We start from the raw sequence: 19,409 nt of genomic DNA on the forward strand, positions 1-19,409 counted from the left end.
CGGATGCCATTGAAATCAATGGGCTGTGACTTGTCATGCAACTTTAGGTGTCCAAAGTCACATAACAAGTTGCACTAGTGTGAACAGAGCCTTAAAGTTTGCACGTGATTGAAACGAGCACAACATTATCTTTTAATTTAGCTATGTGAACGTTTACCTTGCCATGCAAACGGTCACACTTCCTTTAGTAAATCATTGTTTTCTGGAAACTACAGGTTATGGACACACAGAGCGGGACTCGGGAGTGAGCACACACGTGTACCCCCCCATAGCAAGCAGCTCCTCCTAGGCGGGGGGGGGAGCCCAGAAGAGGAGGATGGGGGCTGCTCTGTGCAAAACTATTACACAGAGCAGGTATGTATAACATGCTTGTTATAAAAAAAAAAATAAGAAAAGCTGTTTACAATCACCTTTATTTTAATACACATGATCAGGTGTTCAATGCCAACACAGCTTCACCTCATTCACTAAGTGAAAATTCATGTTGCAAGGGGAAGCTGTGCTCCTTTATTAAATCTCCCCCTCCATCAGAGGGAGGGGTGAGTGTGGTAGGCGGGGTGGTGGAGATGGGGGGAGGTCCTCCACTGGGAGTGTCTGTGTACTCAGTGTATGTTTGTTATGAGCAGTCTGGAAGAATCATTTGTATTAGTTGGCTGCAATCCTTCCACTATGGCTGATAATCAGGATCTGAAGCAGCGGAGAGTCACAGACAACACACTGAGTAAGTACTGATTTCTATTCTGATCCCCCTCACCCTTCTTCTGTCTGTACAGTCACTATACAAAGACAGACAACGCTACAGCGTATGTCTCCGACACACAGGGCTGATATGATCATTTTACACTTGTTGTGTAATATATCTGCAGAATTGGGTGCAAGGACCTACCTGATTAGACAGAGATCAGTGAATGGATTGTTTTGGTTTGTTCTCACACTGCATAGTTATGATAAATCTAGGGGTGCAATCACACTTGGAGATGCCCCCTGGCAGCAGTTACCTATGACAACCCTCGAGATTAGCTGTGAGTAGGAAATAGGAGGCTGCTAGTTCTTGTAGTTAATTGTGCCCACTGGCATGTACTCGCTCATGCAGTGATCAGTCCGGGGTGCAGATTGCCTACATCCAGGGCCGATCACTCACATGTAAGTGTTGTTTTAGAGATTACATGCCAGTGGGCATGACTACCTGTGAGAACCAGCAGCCTCCTAGTGCTTTCAATGGGGCTGCCTACTCATAGCCAATTGTGGGAACGCCTGCTGGGGTTCTCGCATGTAACCGTGGCCAGGGTGCATTCACATGCGTTAATGCATTATTAAGCCCCATAAACACGGCATGGTTAGTACAGCGGAGCTGTCATGTGTTTTTTTTTTTTGGGTTGCATGAAAAAAAAAACCCAGTTTAAACCAGGCTTTAGGGAGACTGTACAACCAAATTGTATAGTGTATGGCTAGCCTAAAAAATGGTAAAGTCTTGGGAATAAAAGAAATCAGAAGAGATTCCAGGAACTAAATGCCCAACTCCAAAAAAAAAAAAAAAAAAAACTTTCCTATGTAGCCGGGATGTGCCTGCTCTGCACTGCACAGGTCAACTGGTCGTTTTGTCCAGGAGTGAGGAAAAAGCTTATACTTACCTGATCCTTCGTTCCACTGGAAAACGGCGCTCCCCCACGGTCCAGCAGTGGACTGTTCCTGGTCTTTTTTTTTTTTTTTTGCCCGGAGACGGACTTTAACCACTTACTGACCAGCTGATGCGCGTAACCGGCGGCTGCGATGTCCACGGGCCACCCGCGATCACTCCACCGAGAGCCAGAATCCCCGTTCTGACGGGAGTACAGTGTGATCGTCTGTTTCTAGAGTAGGGATGAGCTCCGGCGTGTTCGCATGGCGCATGTGCCGAGCCCGCCAGGAAGTCGGCACGGGGCAGCGCTAATCACAAGCAGTGAGACATTTCCCGATGTGCGGCTGCAGAGATCGGGAAATGTCTCCCTGCCTGTGATTAGCGCTGCGCCGTGCCGACTTCCTGGCGGGCTCGGCACATGCGCCATGCGAACACGCCGGAGCTCATCCTTATTCTAGAGATTAGGAAGAGCGATCTCTCTCTCTGTACTCCCAGTCAGTCTCCTCCCAGGGAACACATTTAACCACTTGATCGTCCCCTAGTGTTAGCCCCTTCCCTGCCAGTGACATTTATACATTAATCGGTGCATTTTTATAGCACTGATCGCTGTATTAATATCAATGGTCCCATAAAAGTGTCCAATCTGTGCGCTGCAATGTAGCAGTCCCGCTAAAAATCGCTGTTCACCACCATTACTAGTAAAAAAAAAAAAAAAAAAATAACAATAAAAATGCCATAAATCTATTCCCTGTTTTGTAGACACTATAACTTTTGCGCAAACCAATCAATATTCGCGCTTTGTGATTTTTTTTTTTTTTTTTTTTTTTTTTTCAAAAATATGTAGAAGAATACATATTGGCCTAAACTGATGAAGATATTATTTTTTTTAGTGATCACATATCACAAAATGAAAGCTATATTTGTGGGGGGGGAAAGGACGTCAATTTTGTTCAGGAACAGCGTCGCACAACCGCGCAATTGTCAGTTAAAGCAACGCAGTGCCGCATTGCAAAAAATGGCCTGGTCATTAAGGGGGCAAATCTTCCAGTCCTTAAATGGTTACTATATAGTGTGCGGAGGAAAGAAGGGAAAGAGGAGACTTGATTGAAACCTTTAAATATATCAAGGGGGTAAATGAGGTTCAAGAGGGCAGGATTTTCAATATGAAGCTAAGATCAAGGAACATGTGGACAAAACCTCAAACTAGCAAGAGGACAGTTCGAAATGAATCTTAGAAAGTATTTTAATAAAAGAGTAGTTGATGCTTGGAAAAGAATTCCAGCAGAGGTAATGTGTCAGTCCACAGTAAGTGGATCTAAATATGCTTGAGACAAACGTACATTAGATCTATACTAATAACTATAGTAATTATTTTAAATAGATTATTTCTGATTGTATTTTCAATGAAGACAGTATTTGTTGTATCATGTGATATTTTAGTCAATGGTGAATTGTTTGTTTGCAATCGCTTGTATTTAGATTGATCACAAATCCAGTACCTGTATGGTCTACTTTTAATCAGACTATTTCACCTACCTGATTTTCCCATCAGCAGGTAAATTGAAGGTTTGTACACAATAGGCATATTAAATCCTGTGTGTAGACTCCATGTCTCAGTGTTACCACTCGTGTCTTTCACACGTACAATATTTTAATCAGAAAAGATATCACTGTTAATGGAATGATTAATTGTTTTATCGTATGTCTGCTTTATTAGGCCTCATCTACACTGCTGCTGGTAAACGGATGTTTAGGAGCAGTTGGGCATTTTTTTTCAGCTGCCCCTCCTCTGTTCTCTTATCAGTACATGTACACAGGGTTGTTTATAGTCCTTTCTAGTTGAGTTTAGTAGCATTTTTTGGAAAGAAAAAAAAAATGTGTTCAGAGGCATCTGAAACGCCAAATGCCTGTAAACGTGGCAACGTTCGTTTACAGGCATTTTTAATGGAGATACATTTTTGAATATTAAAAAAAAATGCTTCTAAATGCAAACGCAGCTAAACGCAACATGTAAATGCGGCACGTTTTTAAATGTCAGTTGCTATCTGTCAAGTTAAATCGTTCAGGAGAGGTTTCAAAATGTCCCGTGTACATTAGGCCTCATTAGGCTGGACTTATAAAAACGCCAGTAGCGTTAGCTGTAGAATTAGTTTTTCAGCGTTTTTAGCTTCTTTTTAATTTATTTTTTTTTAGCTAAACTATACTCCCACAAAAGCTTATGGCTCAAAAAACCCCAAATAGCAGCGTTTTTCAGCTCTTTTCAGATTTAGGGCCCATGCACACTGCAGCTCAAACAAAAAGCTGCTTTTACAGGCATTTGAGCTTGTATTTAGGCTGGGTTCACACTATTGCAAATTGGATGCGGATTTCTCCGCATCGCAGGAGATTATGACTCTCTATGGAGCCAGTTCACACATCTCTGCAGCAGCTCTGGTGCAAATTGCACAGGAGCCCTGTGCGTCTTTTGGTCTGAATTCAGCCAAACATTCAGGCTGAAATCGGACCTGAAACAGTGAATCAAGATGCACCGGACTCCAGCTGTGAGCCGTTGTGTTCTCCAGTGTGAACCCAGCCTAAAGCTTGAAGACGCTTGTACTTTTTTGGGTTGTTTTGCACATTTTTATTGAGCTTCTTTGGGGTTTGAGCTTCTTCGAGCATAAGCACTTTTTTAAAAATTTTCACTAACCCTCCCCTCAGCTCATTTTTTCCTAAAAAAAAAAAAAGTGTGTTTTAGAGCTTCTTTGAGCTTTTCCATGCTCTTTTGCGCTTTATTTTTATTTTTTTCACATTTTTGGGCACTTAGCTCTTTTTTGCTCGAAAGCTCCTCTCAAAAATGCGAGTTGGGGGGGGGGGCCTGTAAGAGCATATGCCTGTAAACTAACCATAGTGTGCATGTAAACATTGGCTAACATGGAAGGGAGTTTCCAAGCAGAAACAATGAGAGCTCAAAAACCTGTAGAAGCAGCTTCTTTGAGCTGCGTTTTTACCGCTGAAAAACTCCTCCTAAAATCCACTAGTTCTAAGTTTTTTTTCCCAGCTAGAAAACACCCCTGCCAAAAAAAGCTGATAAAAGCCCATGTGTGCATGGACACATAGGATAACATGCTGGGAAATTTACTGGATGCAGAAAAAAAATGCCTGAAGCCAAAAACAGCAGCTGTAAAAATGTCCAGTGTGCATGAGGGCTAATACACACACAGGCAGGGATTTGCAACAAAAGATTAAAAAATGCAGTCGTTTATTTTATTTATTATAATCAATTATCAGTCAAGTGGAGTTTTCAGTGCACGTTGTTATTCTTCGAAACCCTTATTTTTCCAAATACTGAATACTGAGCTGAACTATACTGAACTTTCCTGTCATACTGATTGCTTTATCTCTTCTAATCTGTTTGTTAAATTCTTAAAATTGTGAGATCATTCAGAACTCATAGGCAAGGTTGGACAATGACAAGGCCTCTGTGTAGAAATCCTAAATGCTTTACAGGTTGCGTAGTTACAAGTAGTATATAACCTGAAGTGAAAGAGGAAGAAAGCACTATTATTATTATATTGTTTTCATTTACATACCATTGGTATCATCTGCTGTGCTGTACAAAGTGATGACATATTTTAGCCCGGGTTCACACCTATGCGAATTAGATGTGCGTTTCCCCACATCTAATTCGCATAGTAGGAGAATGTGACTGGCTCCCTATGGAGCCGGTTCACATATCTCCGGGGCGGCTGCGGAGAGCACTGCACAGAAACGTTGTGCGTCTTTGGCTCCGTTTCAGGGCCGAATTCAGGCATGGAATCGGCCCTGATTCGTCCCTAAAACGGGGAACAGGGACGCACATTGCTCCTGTGCGATCCGCAGCCCGGTATAGTGTGAACCCGGGCTTATACTGTACATACCATAGGAATGCAATTCCTATGCTGAGATGCTTCTAATCTAAATTCATATTTATCATCAGTATTTTGTTAAATAAAGGGGTATTAAACCCAAAAGCAAACATTTTTCATACTGCAGCTTACTAATTCTTAGATGTGATGGCTGCATGACAGCTAACACCCAGAAGATATATATTTTAGTGGCATGAATTTATGGGAGGAGTCTGGAGGTGTTTAAGCAAGCCACTCACCTGTGGTCTTTGTCGGTTCCAGTGCGCCATTCGTTACATCACCAGGCCGACTCTTCCCAGCTCGCTTTGTGTTCGTGAGTCTGTGTTCCCGAATTAAGTGTCTTACAGTTGCCCTATTCGTGTTTGTTTCGATTGAGTCTTGTTCACTGTCGCAGGTAGGATTCATAACCATTTCTCGTATAAAACAGTGTTTCTTAGGATTCGTTATGTTCCCCATTTCATGTTTACGGCCTTCGCAACGGAACTTGCGAATCATTCTTATGTCTCCGTGCGCACTCGTTATATTCAAAATTCGTACCAACCACGAGATTCATTGCTAGTCACAGGTCTTTAAATTTCACTAAATCATTTCATGCTCTCCATAGCCCGATTCGAATATAGTCGCGTCGGCCGCACAACGATTCGTAGCAGATCCATTTCATACACTTACTACTGATACACATCGGATTTATTTCATGCGCTACAACCGATCCGTATCGGATCCATTTCATAACTTTTACAACATATTCGTATCGGACTCATTTCACTTAATCCATACTTAATTCATATCGGATTAATTTCATACATTTTACAACCCATTCGTATCGGATTAATTTCATACACTCTCAGGCACGGTTACAATGGTTGATGATAATAGTTCATTCCTACATACTCAATTTTCTGCTATCCTTTTTCTTTTTTCACCTGCCAGTAAGGACACCTTTCTTGCAATCTTTGCAAGCTTTTCTCCAGTGGCACACAATCCGGCCACTCATTGTCTCCAGTGGCATACAATCAAGCCACTCTCTGTTTTCTGTCTGTCTGTTTCTCATTTATGTCAGTTCAGTTCAGGTTCCATCTTGCACCAGGTTGGACGTTTATTTCATCAGGTAGTTAAAAAAACAAACAAACACAGGGATCGCATCTTCCCCAGGGCCTGTTGCATAGCAGGGGTGGGACAGGTTGTTCTAAAAGATAAATAAAAAAACTAAAAAAAAAACCATGAACTAGGACTTGGCTACTAGAACGCCAGTCAGATGTGCAGTACACAGGTTCCTCTCTCACATCATCCTGCAGCACCCTTTCACTATACGTTTACTTAACATACACGATTGGGCGGCTCATTGGGCGTTAGTTACTGTCACACGTTTCTCTTGCATGTCACTCTGTTTTCGAAGGGCAATCCTTCACCTACACAGACAAGGTCGCCAAACGACTGTGCTTTTTGACTGTGCAAGCATTGGCAGACCGAGCACACAAACTACAGATCGCAACATTCCTACTTGGGCCGTACCCGGCTTCAGCTTCTCGCCCCAGAACGCCCTAGGGACTTTGGTTCACAGGTTTGTGCTCAGCACAGACGGGCACCTGCGCTATCGGTGACCTGGCCAGTCACCTCCTGGCTCACCTTGGTTGCCGTGCACTCTTTGGAGTTTTCTAAATTTCCACTCAACAGCGTTTACTGCTTCAGAACACAACCCGGCTTCTCTACTTCGCCTGTCGTTCCTTTTCCTGTCCTTCTCGTCTTCCTTCTTTTCTAAATGTTTCTGTATACCACTCCGCTCTCTATCCTACCACTACGACCCTTCTTAACGCATGCACCCCCCTTCTTTTCTTCTAGCCGGAGCGATGTCGCAGGCCGACAATAATGACTTCACACCCGCCCCTCTCTCACCTTCCGTGGGTTCAGAGGACAGCAGCGATAAGTTCCTCAGGGGATGAACCATCCCCAAACTCGCAGCAGTGCTGAGGTGCAGGTGCATTCCCTACCCCGCTAAAGCCAGAAAAGCAGAGCTCTTCAGGCTACTCTCTTCACAGCTAGCAGCAGTGGGGCCCAGTACCCAGCAGGCATCCCTGCAGTTAATTTCTATGACCATTTCCCAGCTTCACTCCATGATGATCTCGTTGTCTTCAGCGGTCTCTGATGTTCAGACCAGAGTGGCAGTCCTGGAAGTGCGCACAGCTGCGGCCCTCCCAGACTCAGTCGCTGTCCCGGTCCTGGCATCTCCTCCTGCAGGTACGCCAGAGATGAATCCTACCATCCTCCCCGCCCATCTTTTCCCAGTCAGCATCAGGAAGGACATCTTGGATGGCAAGGACATCAATCTGGCTTCCCTCCTTATTTCATGACCTGGCCGAGAATAAGTCATACGCCTGGGGGGGGAATGTCTCAGTGGTCCTTAAGTCCAAAGACCCCAGGCTCAACCGTAAGCTGGCAGTCACTGAGTTTGTCTTGGCTTTTGGGATGTTGAGAGATGTCCTTTGCTTGGCCAGCCCCAGCAGGAGGGAAGAGCTGGACCTGTACCTTCACTCAGTGGTGAACCTAGGATATAAGTACAGGGGATATTCATTTTATGATTATCACCGTTCATTTTTGGCTAAAGCAGCAGGCAGACTTGCTTAATTTCAGGCCAGTACAAACTGGGGTGTCATCCGATGTACGTACCAGCTTAAACAGGGTGTACTGACAGACTGCTACAATCCCTGGTAGGGATGCTGAACTTCCCCATGAGGATTATCCTTCAGGGGGCGGCCTTTCATTTCACGTCTATTGGCTTTGCTCTCAGGTGCAAGACCCTGATTAAATTCTCAGGCTGGACCCAGCAGCGATAGCGGAATTAATAATATGGGATGAGTGCCTTACAAATTGGAAAAGCATATCTATGTTCATCCCGTCAGCATCAGTTCTGTCACCTCAGGTAGTTACAGATGCCACAGCCTCCACAGGTTTCTCTGCAATTTTTGACCATCACTGGTTCTCAGGGCCTTGGCCTCCAGAAATTCTTCTAGTCCCCGGTTTTACTTAGTCATTATCACTATTCGAACTGTATCCCATTGTTGCAGCGGCTCAGGTCCGGGGCCATTCCTGGACAGGACAAACGGTGGTCTTCGCCCCAGACAACCTGGCTACGGCCAGAATTATAAACAAAGGTAGGTCCACGTCGTTCCTATCATGTCCTTCCTAAGCAGGCTGGTGCCATTGTCCCTGCAGCACCAATTCAATGTGTACTGCACGTATATTCCAGGTGAGTGCAACGTTGCAGCAGATGCACTGTCCTGTTTCAACTACATTTCATTTTTCCAGCAGAAACCTGGAGCCAACCCAACAACTACTCCTATCCCATCTTGGTCACAGCTGATGATGGATTAAAGCCACACATTAACGTGACCCAGCTCATTATTCAGTTGTTGTCCTGCAACACACTGAAGGCCTATCGCACTGCTTGGAACACCTACTGCAGGTTTCTAGCTTCATGCCCCAGGGCAATGACTGGTGACATTAAGCACGACCTAGCCTTCACATTGTATTGCCACATGCATCTGGCTCTATCTCATAACACCATCAGGCTATACTTAGCTGGCATTCAGCATTTCTTGTCCTTTACAGAACCCCGGCAATCCATCTTTATTCGCAGCCCACACAGTCTAATCCATCCTACGCGGCATCCAGAAACAGCAGCCTGTAGCCAACTGCAAACGCTTGCCCATCACAAGTGCTACCTTTAGGGACACATCAAACATCCTGTCACATTCCCCCGTTTGGGCTTCTACCCAGGCTGGTTATCCAAGCAGCCATCTACCTGGACTTAATTTGCCTTTAGCGGCACTGGCAGCCAGATACTGTGCAGACACCACTCATGCTGCATAGCAAAAAATGGCCTGGTCATGAAGGGGGTAAAACCTTTTGGAGCTGAAGTGGTTAAATTACTTCCTTCTGTCCAGGACTACATGTCCCATGAGGCATTGCTCCTCACACAATCACAACCTCCCAGGCACTTACTGACATGTATGGATGGTGTACTGAGCTGTATGTGTGCTGCACTGTATTTTCTGAAATGTAAACAAATAATGCATTCTGTATGCAGGCCAACTAATCGGCTGACCAACTAATCGATTATGAAAATGGTTGTAAGCTATTTTCATAATCAATTTATGTCAATTCGTTGTTGCAGCCCTAGTACAATCTCCTGTAGATCTACCAACATCTATGTTGTGCATGAGCCTGCCTGATTGGATACAAACTGAATGGGTAGATGAGGTAGGTCCGTAGTTTTGGGAAATCTACAGTTGATTGTACAAAGACTGTTTGTTCAGACTGTAACATGTATGATGACCTTGTAGTGATGAGAGGCGAGTTGAGGGATTGTTGTGCAGCTGTTGTGGAAGTACAGTGCTGTCACACTCAGCAGTAGTGTATAGCCGCATGGTTTTAAAACCGGTATTGAGCAAGAGAAGTGAAGATGGGATTGTGAAATGAAGTCTGTGCAGTGCTGGTATGAAGGGGGAGGGGTTGTAAAATTAAGTTTTCTTCCTGCTTAATTCTTGGAGGGGAGGGGGGGGGGGGGGGGTGTAATGAACTTTTCTTCCTGTTTATTCCTTCTCATATATACTGTCTTGCGGTCAGTATGAGAATGACCGATACAAGTGGGACACACTGACCTCCTTTCGGTGAGTGTGGGTTTCCTCCAAGTCATGATTAGAGGATACATAACTTTCTGTGACCCCCCCCCCCTTCACACCCACATTGCAGGGCAAAGAACATCTTATTACTTGAAGAATGTAGAAATAGTTCTGAGAAATGCATTAAGAAAATCGCAGTCACAAATAGTTGGGAAAATTCAGTGTGGCTGATTACTTCATAACTGAGAGTGCGCGGCTTGGGGAAGTTCGCTGAGGTTTATGTGGACTTACACTGTTGTCCAGTCTCATCATATCCAACCAAATCTGGTGGATGTTCTCTAATGTCTTCTCTAATATATTTTTCTTCTTTTTATATTTGGGACTAAGGAATTAAAAAACATTTGTTTTTTGTTTTTTTTTTTTTTGTTTTTTTTTTTCCATTATTTTACTAAGGTAAATATGAATTGCATAATGAATATGCTGTGTGTACACTGTCAGCAAGCAGGTGGTTGTCATGTCCTAATATCTTTTCCAGGCTAATCTTAAAGTGTTACTAAAATCAGGACCCTGCATTCACTATATCTGTTCTTCCACAGTACACAGAACATGGAAATGCAATTATTTTAGTAAATCTAAACTGCTAAATACCTTTTCTCATCAGCAGTATATAGCAGTCTTTTGACTTCTATCAGTGTCTGGTTAAAGCTTGTAGGAGTATTTGTTATTCTACCCTTACTGTCCTAAAAAAAAAAAACCTCTCTAGCAATACACACCAAACTGAGCATGTGCAGAGTGTCCCCCAAGGCTCTGTACTATCAGGAGATGAATTGGGAACAGTGGAAGAAGGGGAGGATCAGAGAAGACAGGATCAAACAGCCTTTTTACACAATGCGGAGGATTAATCCCTTAAGTTCCACAGTGAGTATAACAAGCATGCTTTACAGCAGGGGTGCCCAACCAGTGGCCCGTAGAGCCCTCTGATTTGGCCCGCGACCTCCTGCTCTGGGATGGCAGGTCGACAAGCCCAGAACATGTGTTCCTGGATCATTGTCCTAGAGCATCAGTGTTGTGAATTAAGGTGGCGGTAGAGGAAGCAAGCGGCTGCGGAGCCGCATAAGCCGATGTTTCCTGTATAGCACCAGCTCCTATCACAGGCGGAGTGATGCACTCTGCCGGGACAACAAAAGCCGGTGATACCTGAATGGAATACTGTTATTAAAGGTAAGTTTGTTACTAAAATCACAGTGTGTATATATGGGCATATCTGTTCTGCAGTGGTTATTGGGTTGCTTTCAAAATGATCCAAAGGTGCAGCGCAGTGCACTTGCGGGTTTGGTGTGTTTTCTGAAAGTGCCCCACACCTACAGGGTAGAATAGAAATCTATGGCAAAAGTGCAGCTAACCCGCAGGAAGGCCATGGACCCTCCATTCACCTTTCACCACATGCCGACCGCTGCATGCCCGATTATGTTGGCAGAATGGCACGGGCAGGCAAAAGGGCGTACCCGTACGCCCCTTTGAAATACCCGTCTAGTGGGCGCGCGCCGCATGAGCGTGCCCCGCAAACTCGACGGTCGCCGGCGGCCTGTGATCCTGTGATTGTGGTGAGGAAAGGCAGAACAGGGAGGTGCCTATGTAAACAAGGCATTTCCCTGTTCTGCCTAGCAACATGTCAGGGATCTACTGCTCCCTGTCATCGGAAGCAGTGATCTCTGTCATGTTGTAGTGAGCCCCCCCCTACAGTTAGAACACATCCAGGGAACACACTTAACCCCTTGATCGCCCCTTAGTGTTTAACCCTTTCCCTGCCAGTGACATTTATAAAGTAAACGGTGGCTATTTTTAGCCCTGATCGCTGTATAAATGACCGTTTCCTGAGGATGATTGTTGTCAGTGGATACATAAAAAATGTCTTTTGCGTAGGAAGCATTGTGGCTCCACCTGTTCTTTCAGTCAGAAATGGGAAGGAGAAGTGCTGGTGCAGTTCAATATCTTTACCTCGTGTCAGAGTTGTAAATCTAATAAAATGAAGTGTGTCTTGTTGCCTCTTTCGCTGTGACATATGGTCCAATCGTCCCCCTATGGTTTATACTCCGTAATCTGACGTGTAATTATCTTGTTTGGTTTAGCAGACAACAAATCCTATTTCTGTCATTTGAGGCTTAAGGGGCCAAAAGCCAAAACATTGAATGAAAATGTGTGAGGAAAGGTTTCCTTGAAACATTACCAACTTCCACACCACTACAGAAGTAGATATCTATCTATTATATTTATATAGCGCTGACATATTCTATAATGCTGTATGGACAATATTGTACCATTCACGGATGCCTACATCTAAACATTCTACCGCAGTCACACGCTGTTTTTTTTTTTTTTTTTTTTTTGTAAATATAATCTTTATTTATATATGCAAAATTATAGACAAACAATTACAAAACAGACTTGGAAAGGATAAAAAAAAAGTAGCAAACCAGTCCAAGCCAGCAATGATCTAAATACAGATTCTGGGGTCCGATTGATCATCCAACAATACAGGAAGGGTTCAGAGGCAAGGTGAGCTAAATTGGTTCTGTGGCAGATGAATAATAACGGCAATATACTGCCTCCCGCCCATATACACGTTGCATCAAGAAGACCAAATACCATAATCTGGACGCATGAAACAAGGGAAAAGAAGGAAAGGGGGATAGGGAGGAGAGGGAAAACATTATTTAGAAAAAACAGAGTAACAAAGAACATAGAAAAGCACTCTACTGTAATGCCGCGTACACACGACCGGACTTTCCGGCAGAAAAGGTCAGACGGAATGATTCCGATCGTGTGTGGGCTTCGTCTGACTTTTTCTTTCTAAAATTCTGACGGACCTAGAAATAGAACATGTTTCAAATCTTTCCGACGGACTCAGTTCCTATCGGGAAAACCGCTCGTCTGTATGCTATTCCGACGGACCAAAAACGATGCAAGGGCAGCTTTTGGCTACTGGCTATTGAATTTCCTTTTTCTAGTCCTGTCATCGCGTTCTAAACAATCGGACTTTGGTGTGATCGTGTGTAGGCAAGTCAGTTTCAGCAGAACTCCGTCGGAAAGACCGTCGGAGTGTATTCTGACGGGAAGTTCGGTCGTGTGTACGCGGCATAAAGTGAAATAAAATTATTGCACCATGAAAATCCAAATGGATCAGATCTATGTCATCTCCAGCATTCAAACTCTCTGAAGGGTCAAGTACCTGCCGATTGTGAATCCGACAAGGCCTTGCTAGTATAGTGAATCCAGGTGGCCCATATACAATAAAATCATGTCTGCCCTTACACATCGCCATCCACTCCTCTGCAGCCATAATGCCATTCACTAGACAGATCCACTCCGCTCGGCCCTGAATTTGGGTTTGCTTTCAGTAAACGGGGATCGGTTTCCTAGCCGTATTCAGCAAATGGGGTAACACTAATTTATGGTAATGGCTGAGAGGAATGTTGGGGACATGAAGCAGGAGATCCATAGGGGAGTCAGGCAGTTCAATATCCAAAATAACTTGATTTGAGATTGGATATCCTGCCAGTAGGGTTGCAGATTGGGGCACTCCCAACAAATTTGGAGGAACGTACCCCAATGTCCGCACACTCCCTCCAGCAAGCATTTGAAAGGGCAGGATACATTCTAGCAAGTTTAGATGGGACCCTATACCAAGACGTATTTTGAAACCCATTTTCTTGCATTTTTGTAATCTACTGAGCTAGAATGGATAAAGCGATATAAATGATCAAGTTGTGTCTCGAAGAAACACATGTTTCAGATCTCTCTCCCACTCTCTTATGTATACCGGTTTGCCCTTGGGTTCCAAGGCTTGCAGCATCCCATATAACATGGAAATGGAATGCGGGATGGTATCGGCGGACATACAGAGACTCTCAAATGGAGTCACGGAGGAAGAGCGACAGATGACCTGGGGTAAGCTGTAAAATGTTGAAGCTGCCTGTACAGCCAATCATCTAATGGGAAGCGACCATATTGGTCTCTAAGCCTGTCTAAAGATAGCTGCCTCTAGTCTTGTACAAACCTACCACACCTCATCTCCCCATCATCCGCCTAGGAACAAAAGGAGAGGTGTTCCCCCTGGAGTGAACCAAGGGAAGCCTCCCAAGTATGAAAGGGGGAGAAATCAAAGGAGCCAGCTGTCTTGATTTGTTTAGAACATCCCATAGCTGCAAGGCATGGGTAGTGGTAGTAGAAGTGAACTCCAATAGCCCACGATGTTCCCGAGGTAGCCAAGGCGCACAGGGATAAATTGCGACTGGCAAGAAATGTTTCTAAAGAGACCCAAAATTTGGTAGGCACGCAGTGGTGGCAATCTAATATCTGTTGTAGGGCGATCGCCTCGTAATATTGGCAGATAACAGGTACACCCATACCACCTGTCCGCTTTGATCTTTGCAGAGTGCGAAGGGCCAGGAGAGGGTTCCTCCCATGCCAGATGTACTTCAGAAATATACTGTTAAGGATCGAGAAGAAAGACCTGGGTAAATAAATGGGCACCATTTGTAGATAAAAAGAAAAAAAAAGGATCTGGGGCAATGTTTAACACACTGACTCAGCCCATCCATGAGAAAGTTGCTCAATCCCAGCCTTCCAGATCTGCGCAATTAAAGGAGTATAGCTGGGAGCAGTGGGGGATGAGATAAACACCCAAGTATTTCAATGAGGTGTGACACCAGGTAAAGGAAAACGAGGATAGCAGCCGTGTACGTAAGCCCGAGATGATATTCAAAGGTAAACTTTCAGACTTGCTATAGTTGATTTTGAAATTTGAGAGTGAGCTAAATCCCTGTAGCTCGGCCATGATGTTGGGGAGAGAAATCAAGGGATCTACAATGTAAAACGAGACATCGTCTGTGTAAGTGGATAACTTGTGTTCTCTTGTCCCTACACAAACCCCCTTAATATCTGGATTTGCTCGTATCCTATTAAGCAATGGCTCAAGGGTGAGTGCAAAAATAAGGGGGGACAATGGGCACCCTTGCCTTGTATCACTGCAAATAGAGAGGACATGTTCACCATAACCCAAGCCTCCAGAGAGTTATACAGTGAAGCTATCAAGGAAAGCATGTTGGGGCCAAGGCCTAATCTAGTCAGCACAGCTCGGAGGTACACCCAGTCAAACCTGCCAAATGCCTTTTTTGGTATACATGGAAAGCAGAAGACCGGGTGTATAGTCGGTCTGCAACTGCATCCAATGAATCAGCTGGATCGCATGATTGGAGTTGACCCTGGCTTCTCTCCCAGCAATAAAGCCTGTTTGATCTGGATGAATCACTGTCAGTATGATGGGTTTAAGACCGCTAACTAAGATCCTTGCTAAGATTTTTATATCTGTATTTAGGAGTGAAATTGGTCTAACTACTAGGGGTGGTAAGATCCTTCCTGTCTTTAGGGATGACCGTGATATGAGCAATCAATCCCTCCTTGGGTTTCCTAGTTCCGGAGGCCAAGGCGTTGAAATAAGAATACAGTCAGGTCCATAAATATTGGGACATCGACACAATTCTAATCTTGTTGGCTCTATACACCACCACAATGGATTTGAAATGAAACAAACAAGATGTGCTTTAACTGCAGACTTTCAGCTTTAATTTGAGGGTATTTACATCCAAATCATGTGAACGGTGTAGTAATTACAACAGTTTTGTATATGTGCCTCCCACTTTTTAAGGGACCAAAAGTAATGGGACAGATTAACAATCATCCATCAAACTTTCACTTCTTAATACTTGGTTGCAAATCCTTTGCAGTCAATTACAGCCTGAAGTCTGGAACGCATAGACATCACCAGACGTTGGGTTTCATCCCTGGTAATGCTCTGCCAGGCCTCTACTGCAACTGTCTTCAGTTCCTGTTTGTTCTTGGGGCATTTTCCCTTCAGTTTTGTCCTCAGCAAGTGAAATTCATGCTCAATCGGATTCCGGTCAGGTGATTGACTTGGCCATTGCATAACATTCAACTGCTTTCCCTTAAAGTCTTTGGTTGCTTTCGCAGTATGCTTCGGGTCATTGTCCATCTGCACTGTGAAGCGCTGTCCAGTGAGTTCTGAAGCATTTTGCAGAATATGAGCAGATAATATTGCCCGAAACACTTCAGAATTCATCTTGCTGCTTTTGTCAGCAGTCACATCATCAATAAATACAAGAGAACCAGTTCCATTAGCAGCCATACATGCCCATGCCATGACACTACCACCATGCTTCACTGATGAGGTGGTATGCTTTGAGCAGTTCCTTTCCTTCTCCATACTCTTCTCTTCCCATCACTCTGGTACAAGTTGATCTTCGTCTCATCTGTCCATAGAATGTTGTTCCAGAACTCTGAAGGCTTTTGTAGATGTTGTTTGGCAAACTCTAATCTGGCCTTCCTGTTTTTGAGGCTCACCAATGGTTTACATCTTGTGGTGAACCCTCTGTATTCACCGGTGAAGTCTTCTCTTGATTGTTGACTTTGACACACATACGCCTACCTCCTGGAGAGTGTTCTTGATCTGGCCAACTGTTGTGAAGGGTGTTTTCTTCACCAGGGAAAGAATTCTATGGTCATCCGCCACAGTTGTTTTCCGTGGTCTTCCGGGTCTTTTTGGTGTTGCTGAGCTCATCGGTGCGTTCTTTCTTTTTAAGGATGTTCCAAACAGTTGATTTTGGCCATACCTAACGTTTTTGCTATCTCTCTGATGGGTTTATTTTGTTTTTTCAGCCAAATGATGGCCTGCTTCACTGATGGTGACAGCTCTTTGGATCTCATATTGAGAGAGTTGACAGCAACCGATTCCAAATTAAATGGAAAAGAGAAGCTGCGCTATATAAGAGTTCGGGTCAACAATGGCTTGTGTATTCCAGGATAATGAAATGCAGTTCAAACAAATACACATAAAACACCCGGGTGAGCTAAATCCTTATTCAGTGCCACCACCTAATGAAAAACTCGCTTACCAGATGGCAAGCGAAAACAAGCGGATGGCTATAGCCCAGCCAAGGCCTTTGCTTCAACAAAAGGAGTGTCCAGGCAGATGTAGTCAGTGGATTAACTGTGTGCTCCAATCCCTTGTTGCCGTGAATCTCCCATGAACCTCAGTGATCAGCAGGGTAATCAGGGTATTCAGCAGGATATGGAAGAAAGACCAACCATAGCGTGATATCGCTTAAACAGGGTTTATTAAAACAGTAATGCACTTATATTGAAGATTGAAGATAAAAACTTGCGCTAAAAAACAGAGCCGGCCGGCTGCAATCGAACTCCCCGTCCTCTTAGTACAACAGTGTGGTGATGTCAGCACGTATCCTCCTCCAACAGATTCCAAATGCAAATAGCACACTTGAAATGAACTCTGGACCTTTTATCTGCTCCTTGTAAATGGGATAATGAGGGAATAACACACACCTGGCCATGGAACAGCTGAGCAGCCAATTGTCCCATTACTTTTGGTCCCTTAAAAAGTGGGAGGCACATATACAAACTGTTGTAATTCGTACACCGTTCACCTATTTTGGATGTAAATACCCTCAAATTGAAGCTGAAAGTCTGCAGTTAAAGCACATCTTGTTCGTTTAATTTCAAATCCATTGTGGTGGTGTATACAGCCAAAAAGATTAGAATTGTCGATGTCCCAATATTTATGGACCTGACTGTACATCAGGTTCGATAGAAATGTACTGGAATTTGTGAAGCCTTAAGGGCCTAGACTTTTCCCTTTTCAGAAGTTCTTTTCTAATTGCCGCTAACTCTGTCAAAGTGATTGGTACCTCCAGTTTGTTGCCCACTTGGGCAGCAAGCTGGGGAGACGGAGCCTCTTCTAAATACTGCAGAATGCGTTCAGTCTTCCGTGCCTCAGAAGAGCCAGGTAGTGCGCCGGGGAGGTGATAGAGCTGGGCATAATAATCTTGAAAAGCAGCGGCGATCTTAGAGGAATAAACGACCGGGGATCCTGCCGCCGTATGAATTTATATGGATGAGGCCCGTTGGCATCTTAGGGCTTTGGCAAGCAGTCGCCCACACTTATTCCTGAACTTATGAGATAAGTGACGCATCCAAACCTGCGTGTCCAGTTTATTGGCTAACTCCAAACAGAGGGATTGGAGCTCCGCAGTAGGCTCCGGGGTCATGCAACGTTTATGTTTAAGTTCCGCAGATCGGATTTTCATAAGAAGGGTCTGCAATTCCCCATGTCACACACTATTATCTACATTTTGTATACCTCTGCCCTATTCTGCAGTGCTTTACAGAGAACACAAAACAATTCACATCAGTCTCTGCACCAGTGAAACTTACACTCTAATGTCCCAACCACAGTCACTCACTATTTTTTATTATTATTATACAGTAGCTTTGACATATTCCAGTGTTGTACAGAGAGGAGCTTAGATATATGATCTAATAAATTATGATAAAAGCATGTTTATATAGTTCAGGCAGCTATGTCTGGAAGTGTTTGGAAAGTTTGCTCTCTGATTGGCCTTGTTGTTTCATTGACAGTCTGACGTCTTTTGCTGCGATCTGGCTTCTCCCTTGTGGGTTTATGTTTGTTCCACTCAACAAAGACGAGCTCATGCAGGAATTGTTATGAAAGGTCTGGGCGAGTCTGGAGAATTCTAGGACCAGCGGCGGTGCCGGTACAATCCACTTTCTAATTCTCATAAAGATTTATCTGTGAGAATGACAGGATCCTGAGATGGCATATCTGCCTGCCGCCTCCATCTTACTAACCTCATAGCTGGAGAGTAAATGAGTGGCTGGACGCAGGGAATTATGTGTTTCACCCCTTTCATTACTAAAATATATGTAATATTTTACATCAGTCTATGCTGTATATGGTGTCTGAGCTCTATTTGTGTGTACACTGGCCATAGAACAGGCCCACATTGTGTTAGGAATATGGCCATATTAGGTTTGGTGTGAAATAGTGTTTGCACCCTTTACCAAAATTTCTAATATTATTGTTACACTTTTTTCTATTCTTATTTATTGTTTTGATAGAAAATGTCGTGGGTTTTTTTTTTTTTTTTTTTATTATCTGTTTATCAGTGTCTGATGTGTTGTGATGTTCCCCTTCAGACCTTTCTATACCCGTGCGTTGTGTTAATACACGTATCATGCACCCTTTTTTTCCCAACACGTCGTGTTTCTGTGCACTGCAATGCATTGCATTGGGTGCCTTAAAAGTGAAGGGTACTCCAACATATTAACATATATGTAACGTGCTTTGTTGTATGGTGTGAAAGGGCCATAGTGTTAACATAAATAGAGGACATT

The 19,409-nt window shown here is 43.9% G+C and overlaps 1 protein-coding gene across 2 annotated transcripts in view; it reads left to right on the forward strand.

Annotated features, from left to right (window-relative positions):
- The first annotated feature begins 561 nt into the window (after nt 1-561).
- The window catches only part of STOM (stomatin), a 79,666-nt gene continuing 60,818 nt past the window's right edge, over nt 562-19,409 (forward strand). Inside the window, exon 1 of one of the 2 annotated variants that reach the window (XM_073599545.1) lies at nt 562-721. In XM_073599545.1, coding sequence (XP_073455646.1) covers nt 610-721 — 112 coding nt within the window. In that variant the 5' untranslated portion in view covers nt 562-609. Of the gene's footprint in view, nt 722-14,860; nt 14,889-19,409 lie in introns of those variants that run through there. The other variant, XM_073599546.1, reaches the window with a different exon arrangement.

Source organism: Aquarana catesbeiana, linkage group LG09 (assembly GCF_042186555.1).
Source record: "Aquarana catesbeiana isolate 2022-GZ linkage group LG09, ASM4218655v1, whole genome shotgun sequence".
Lineage (NCBI taxonomy): Eukaryota > Metazoa > Chordata > Amphibia > Anura > Ranidae > Aquarana > Aquarana catesbeiana.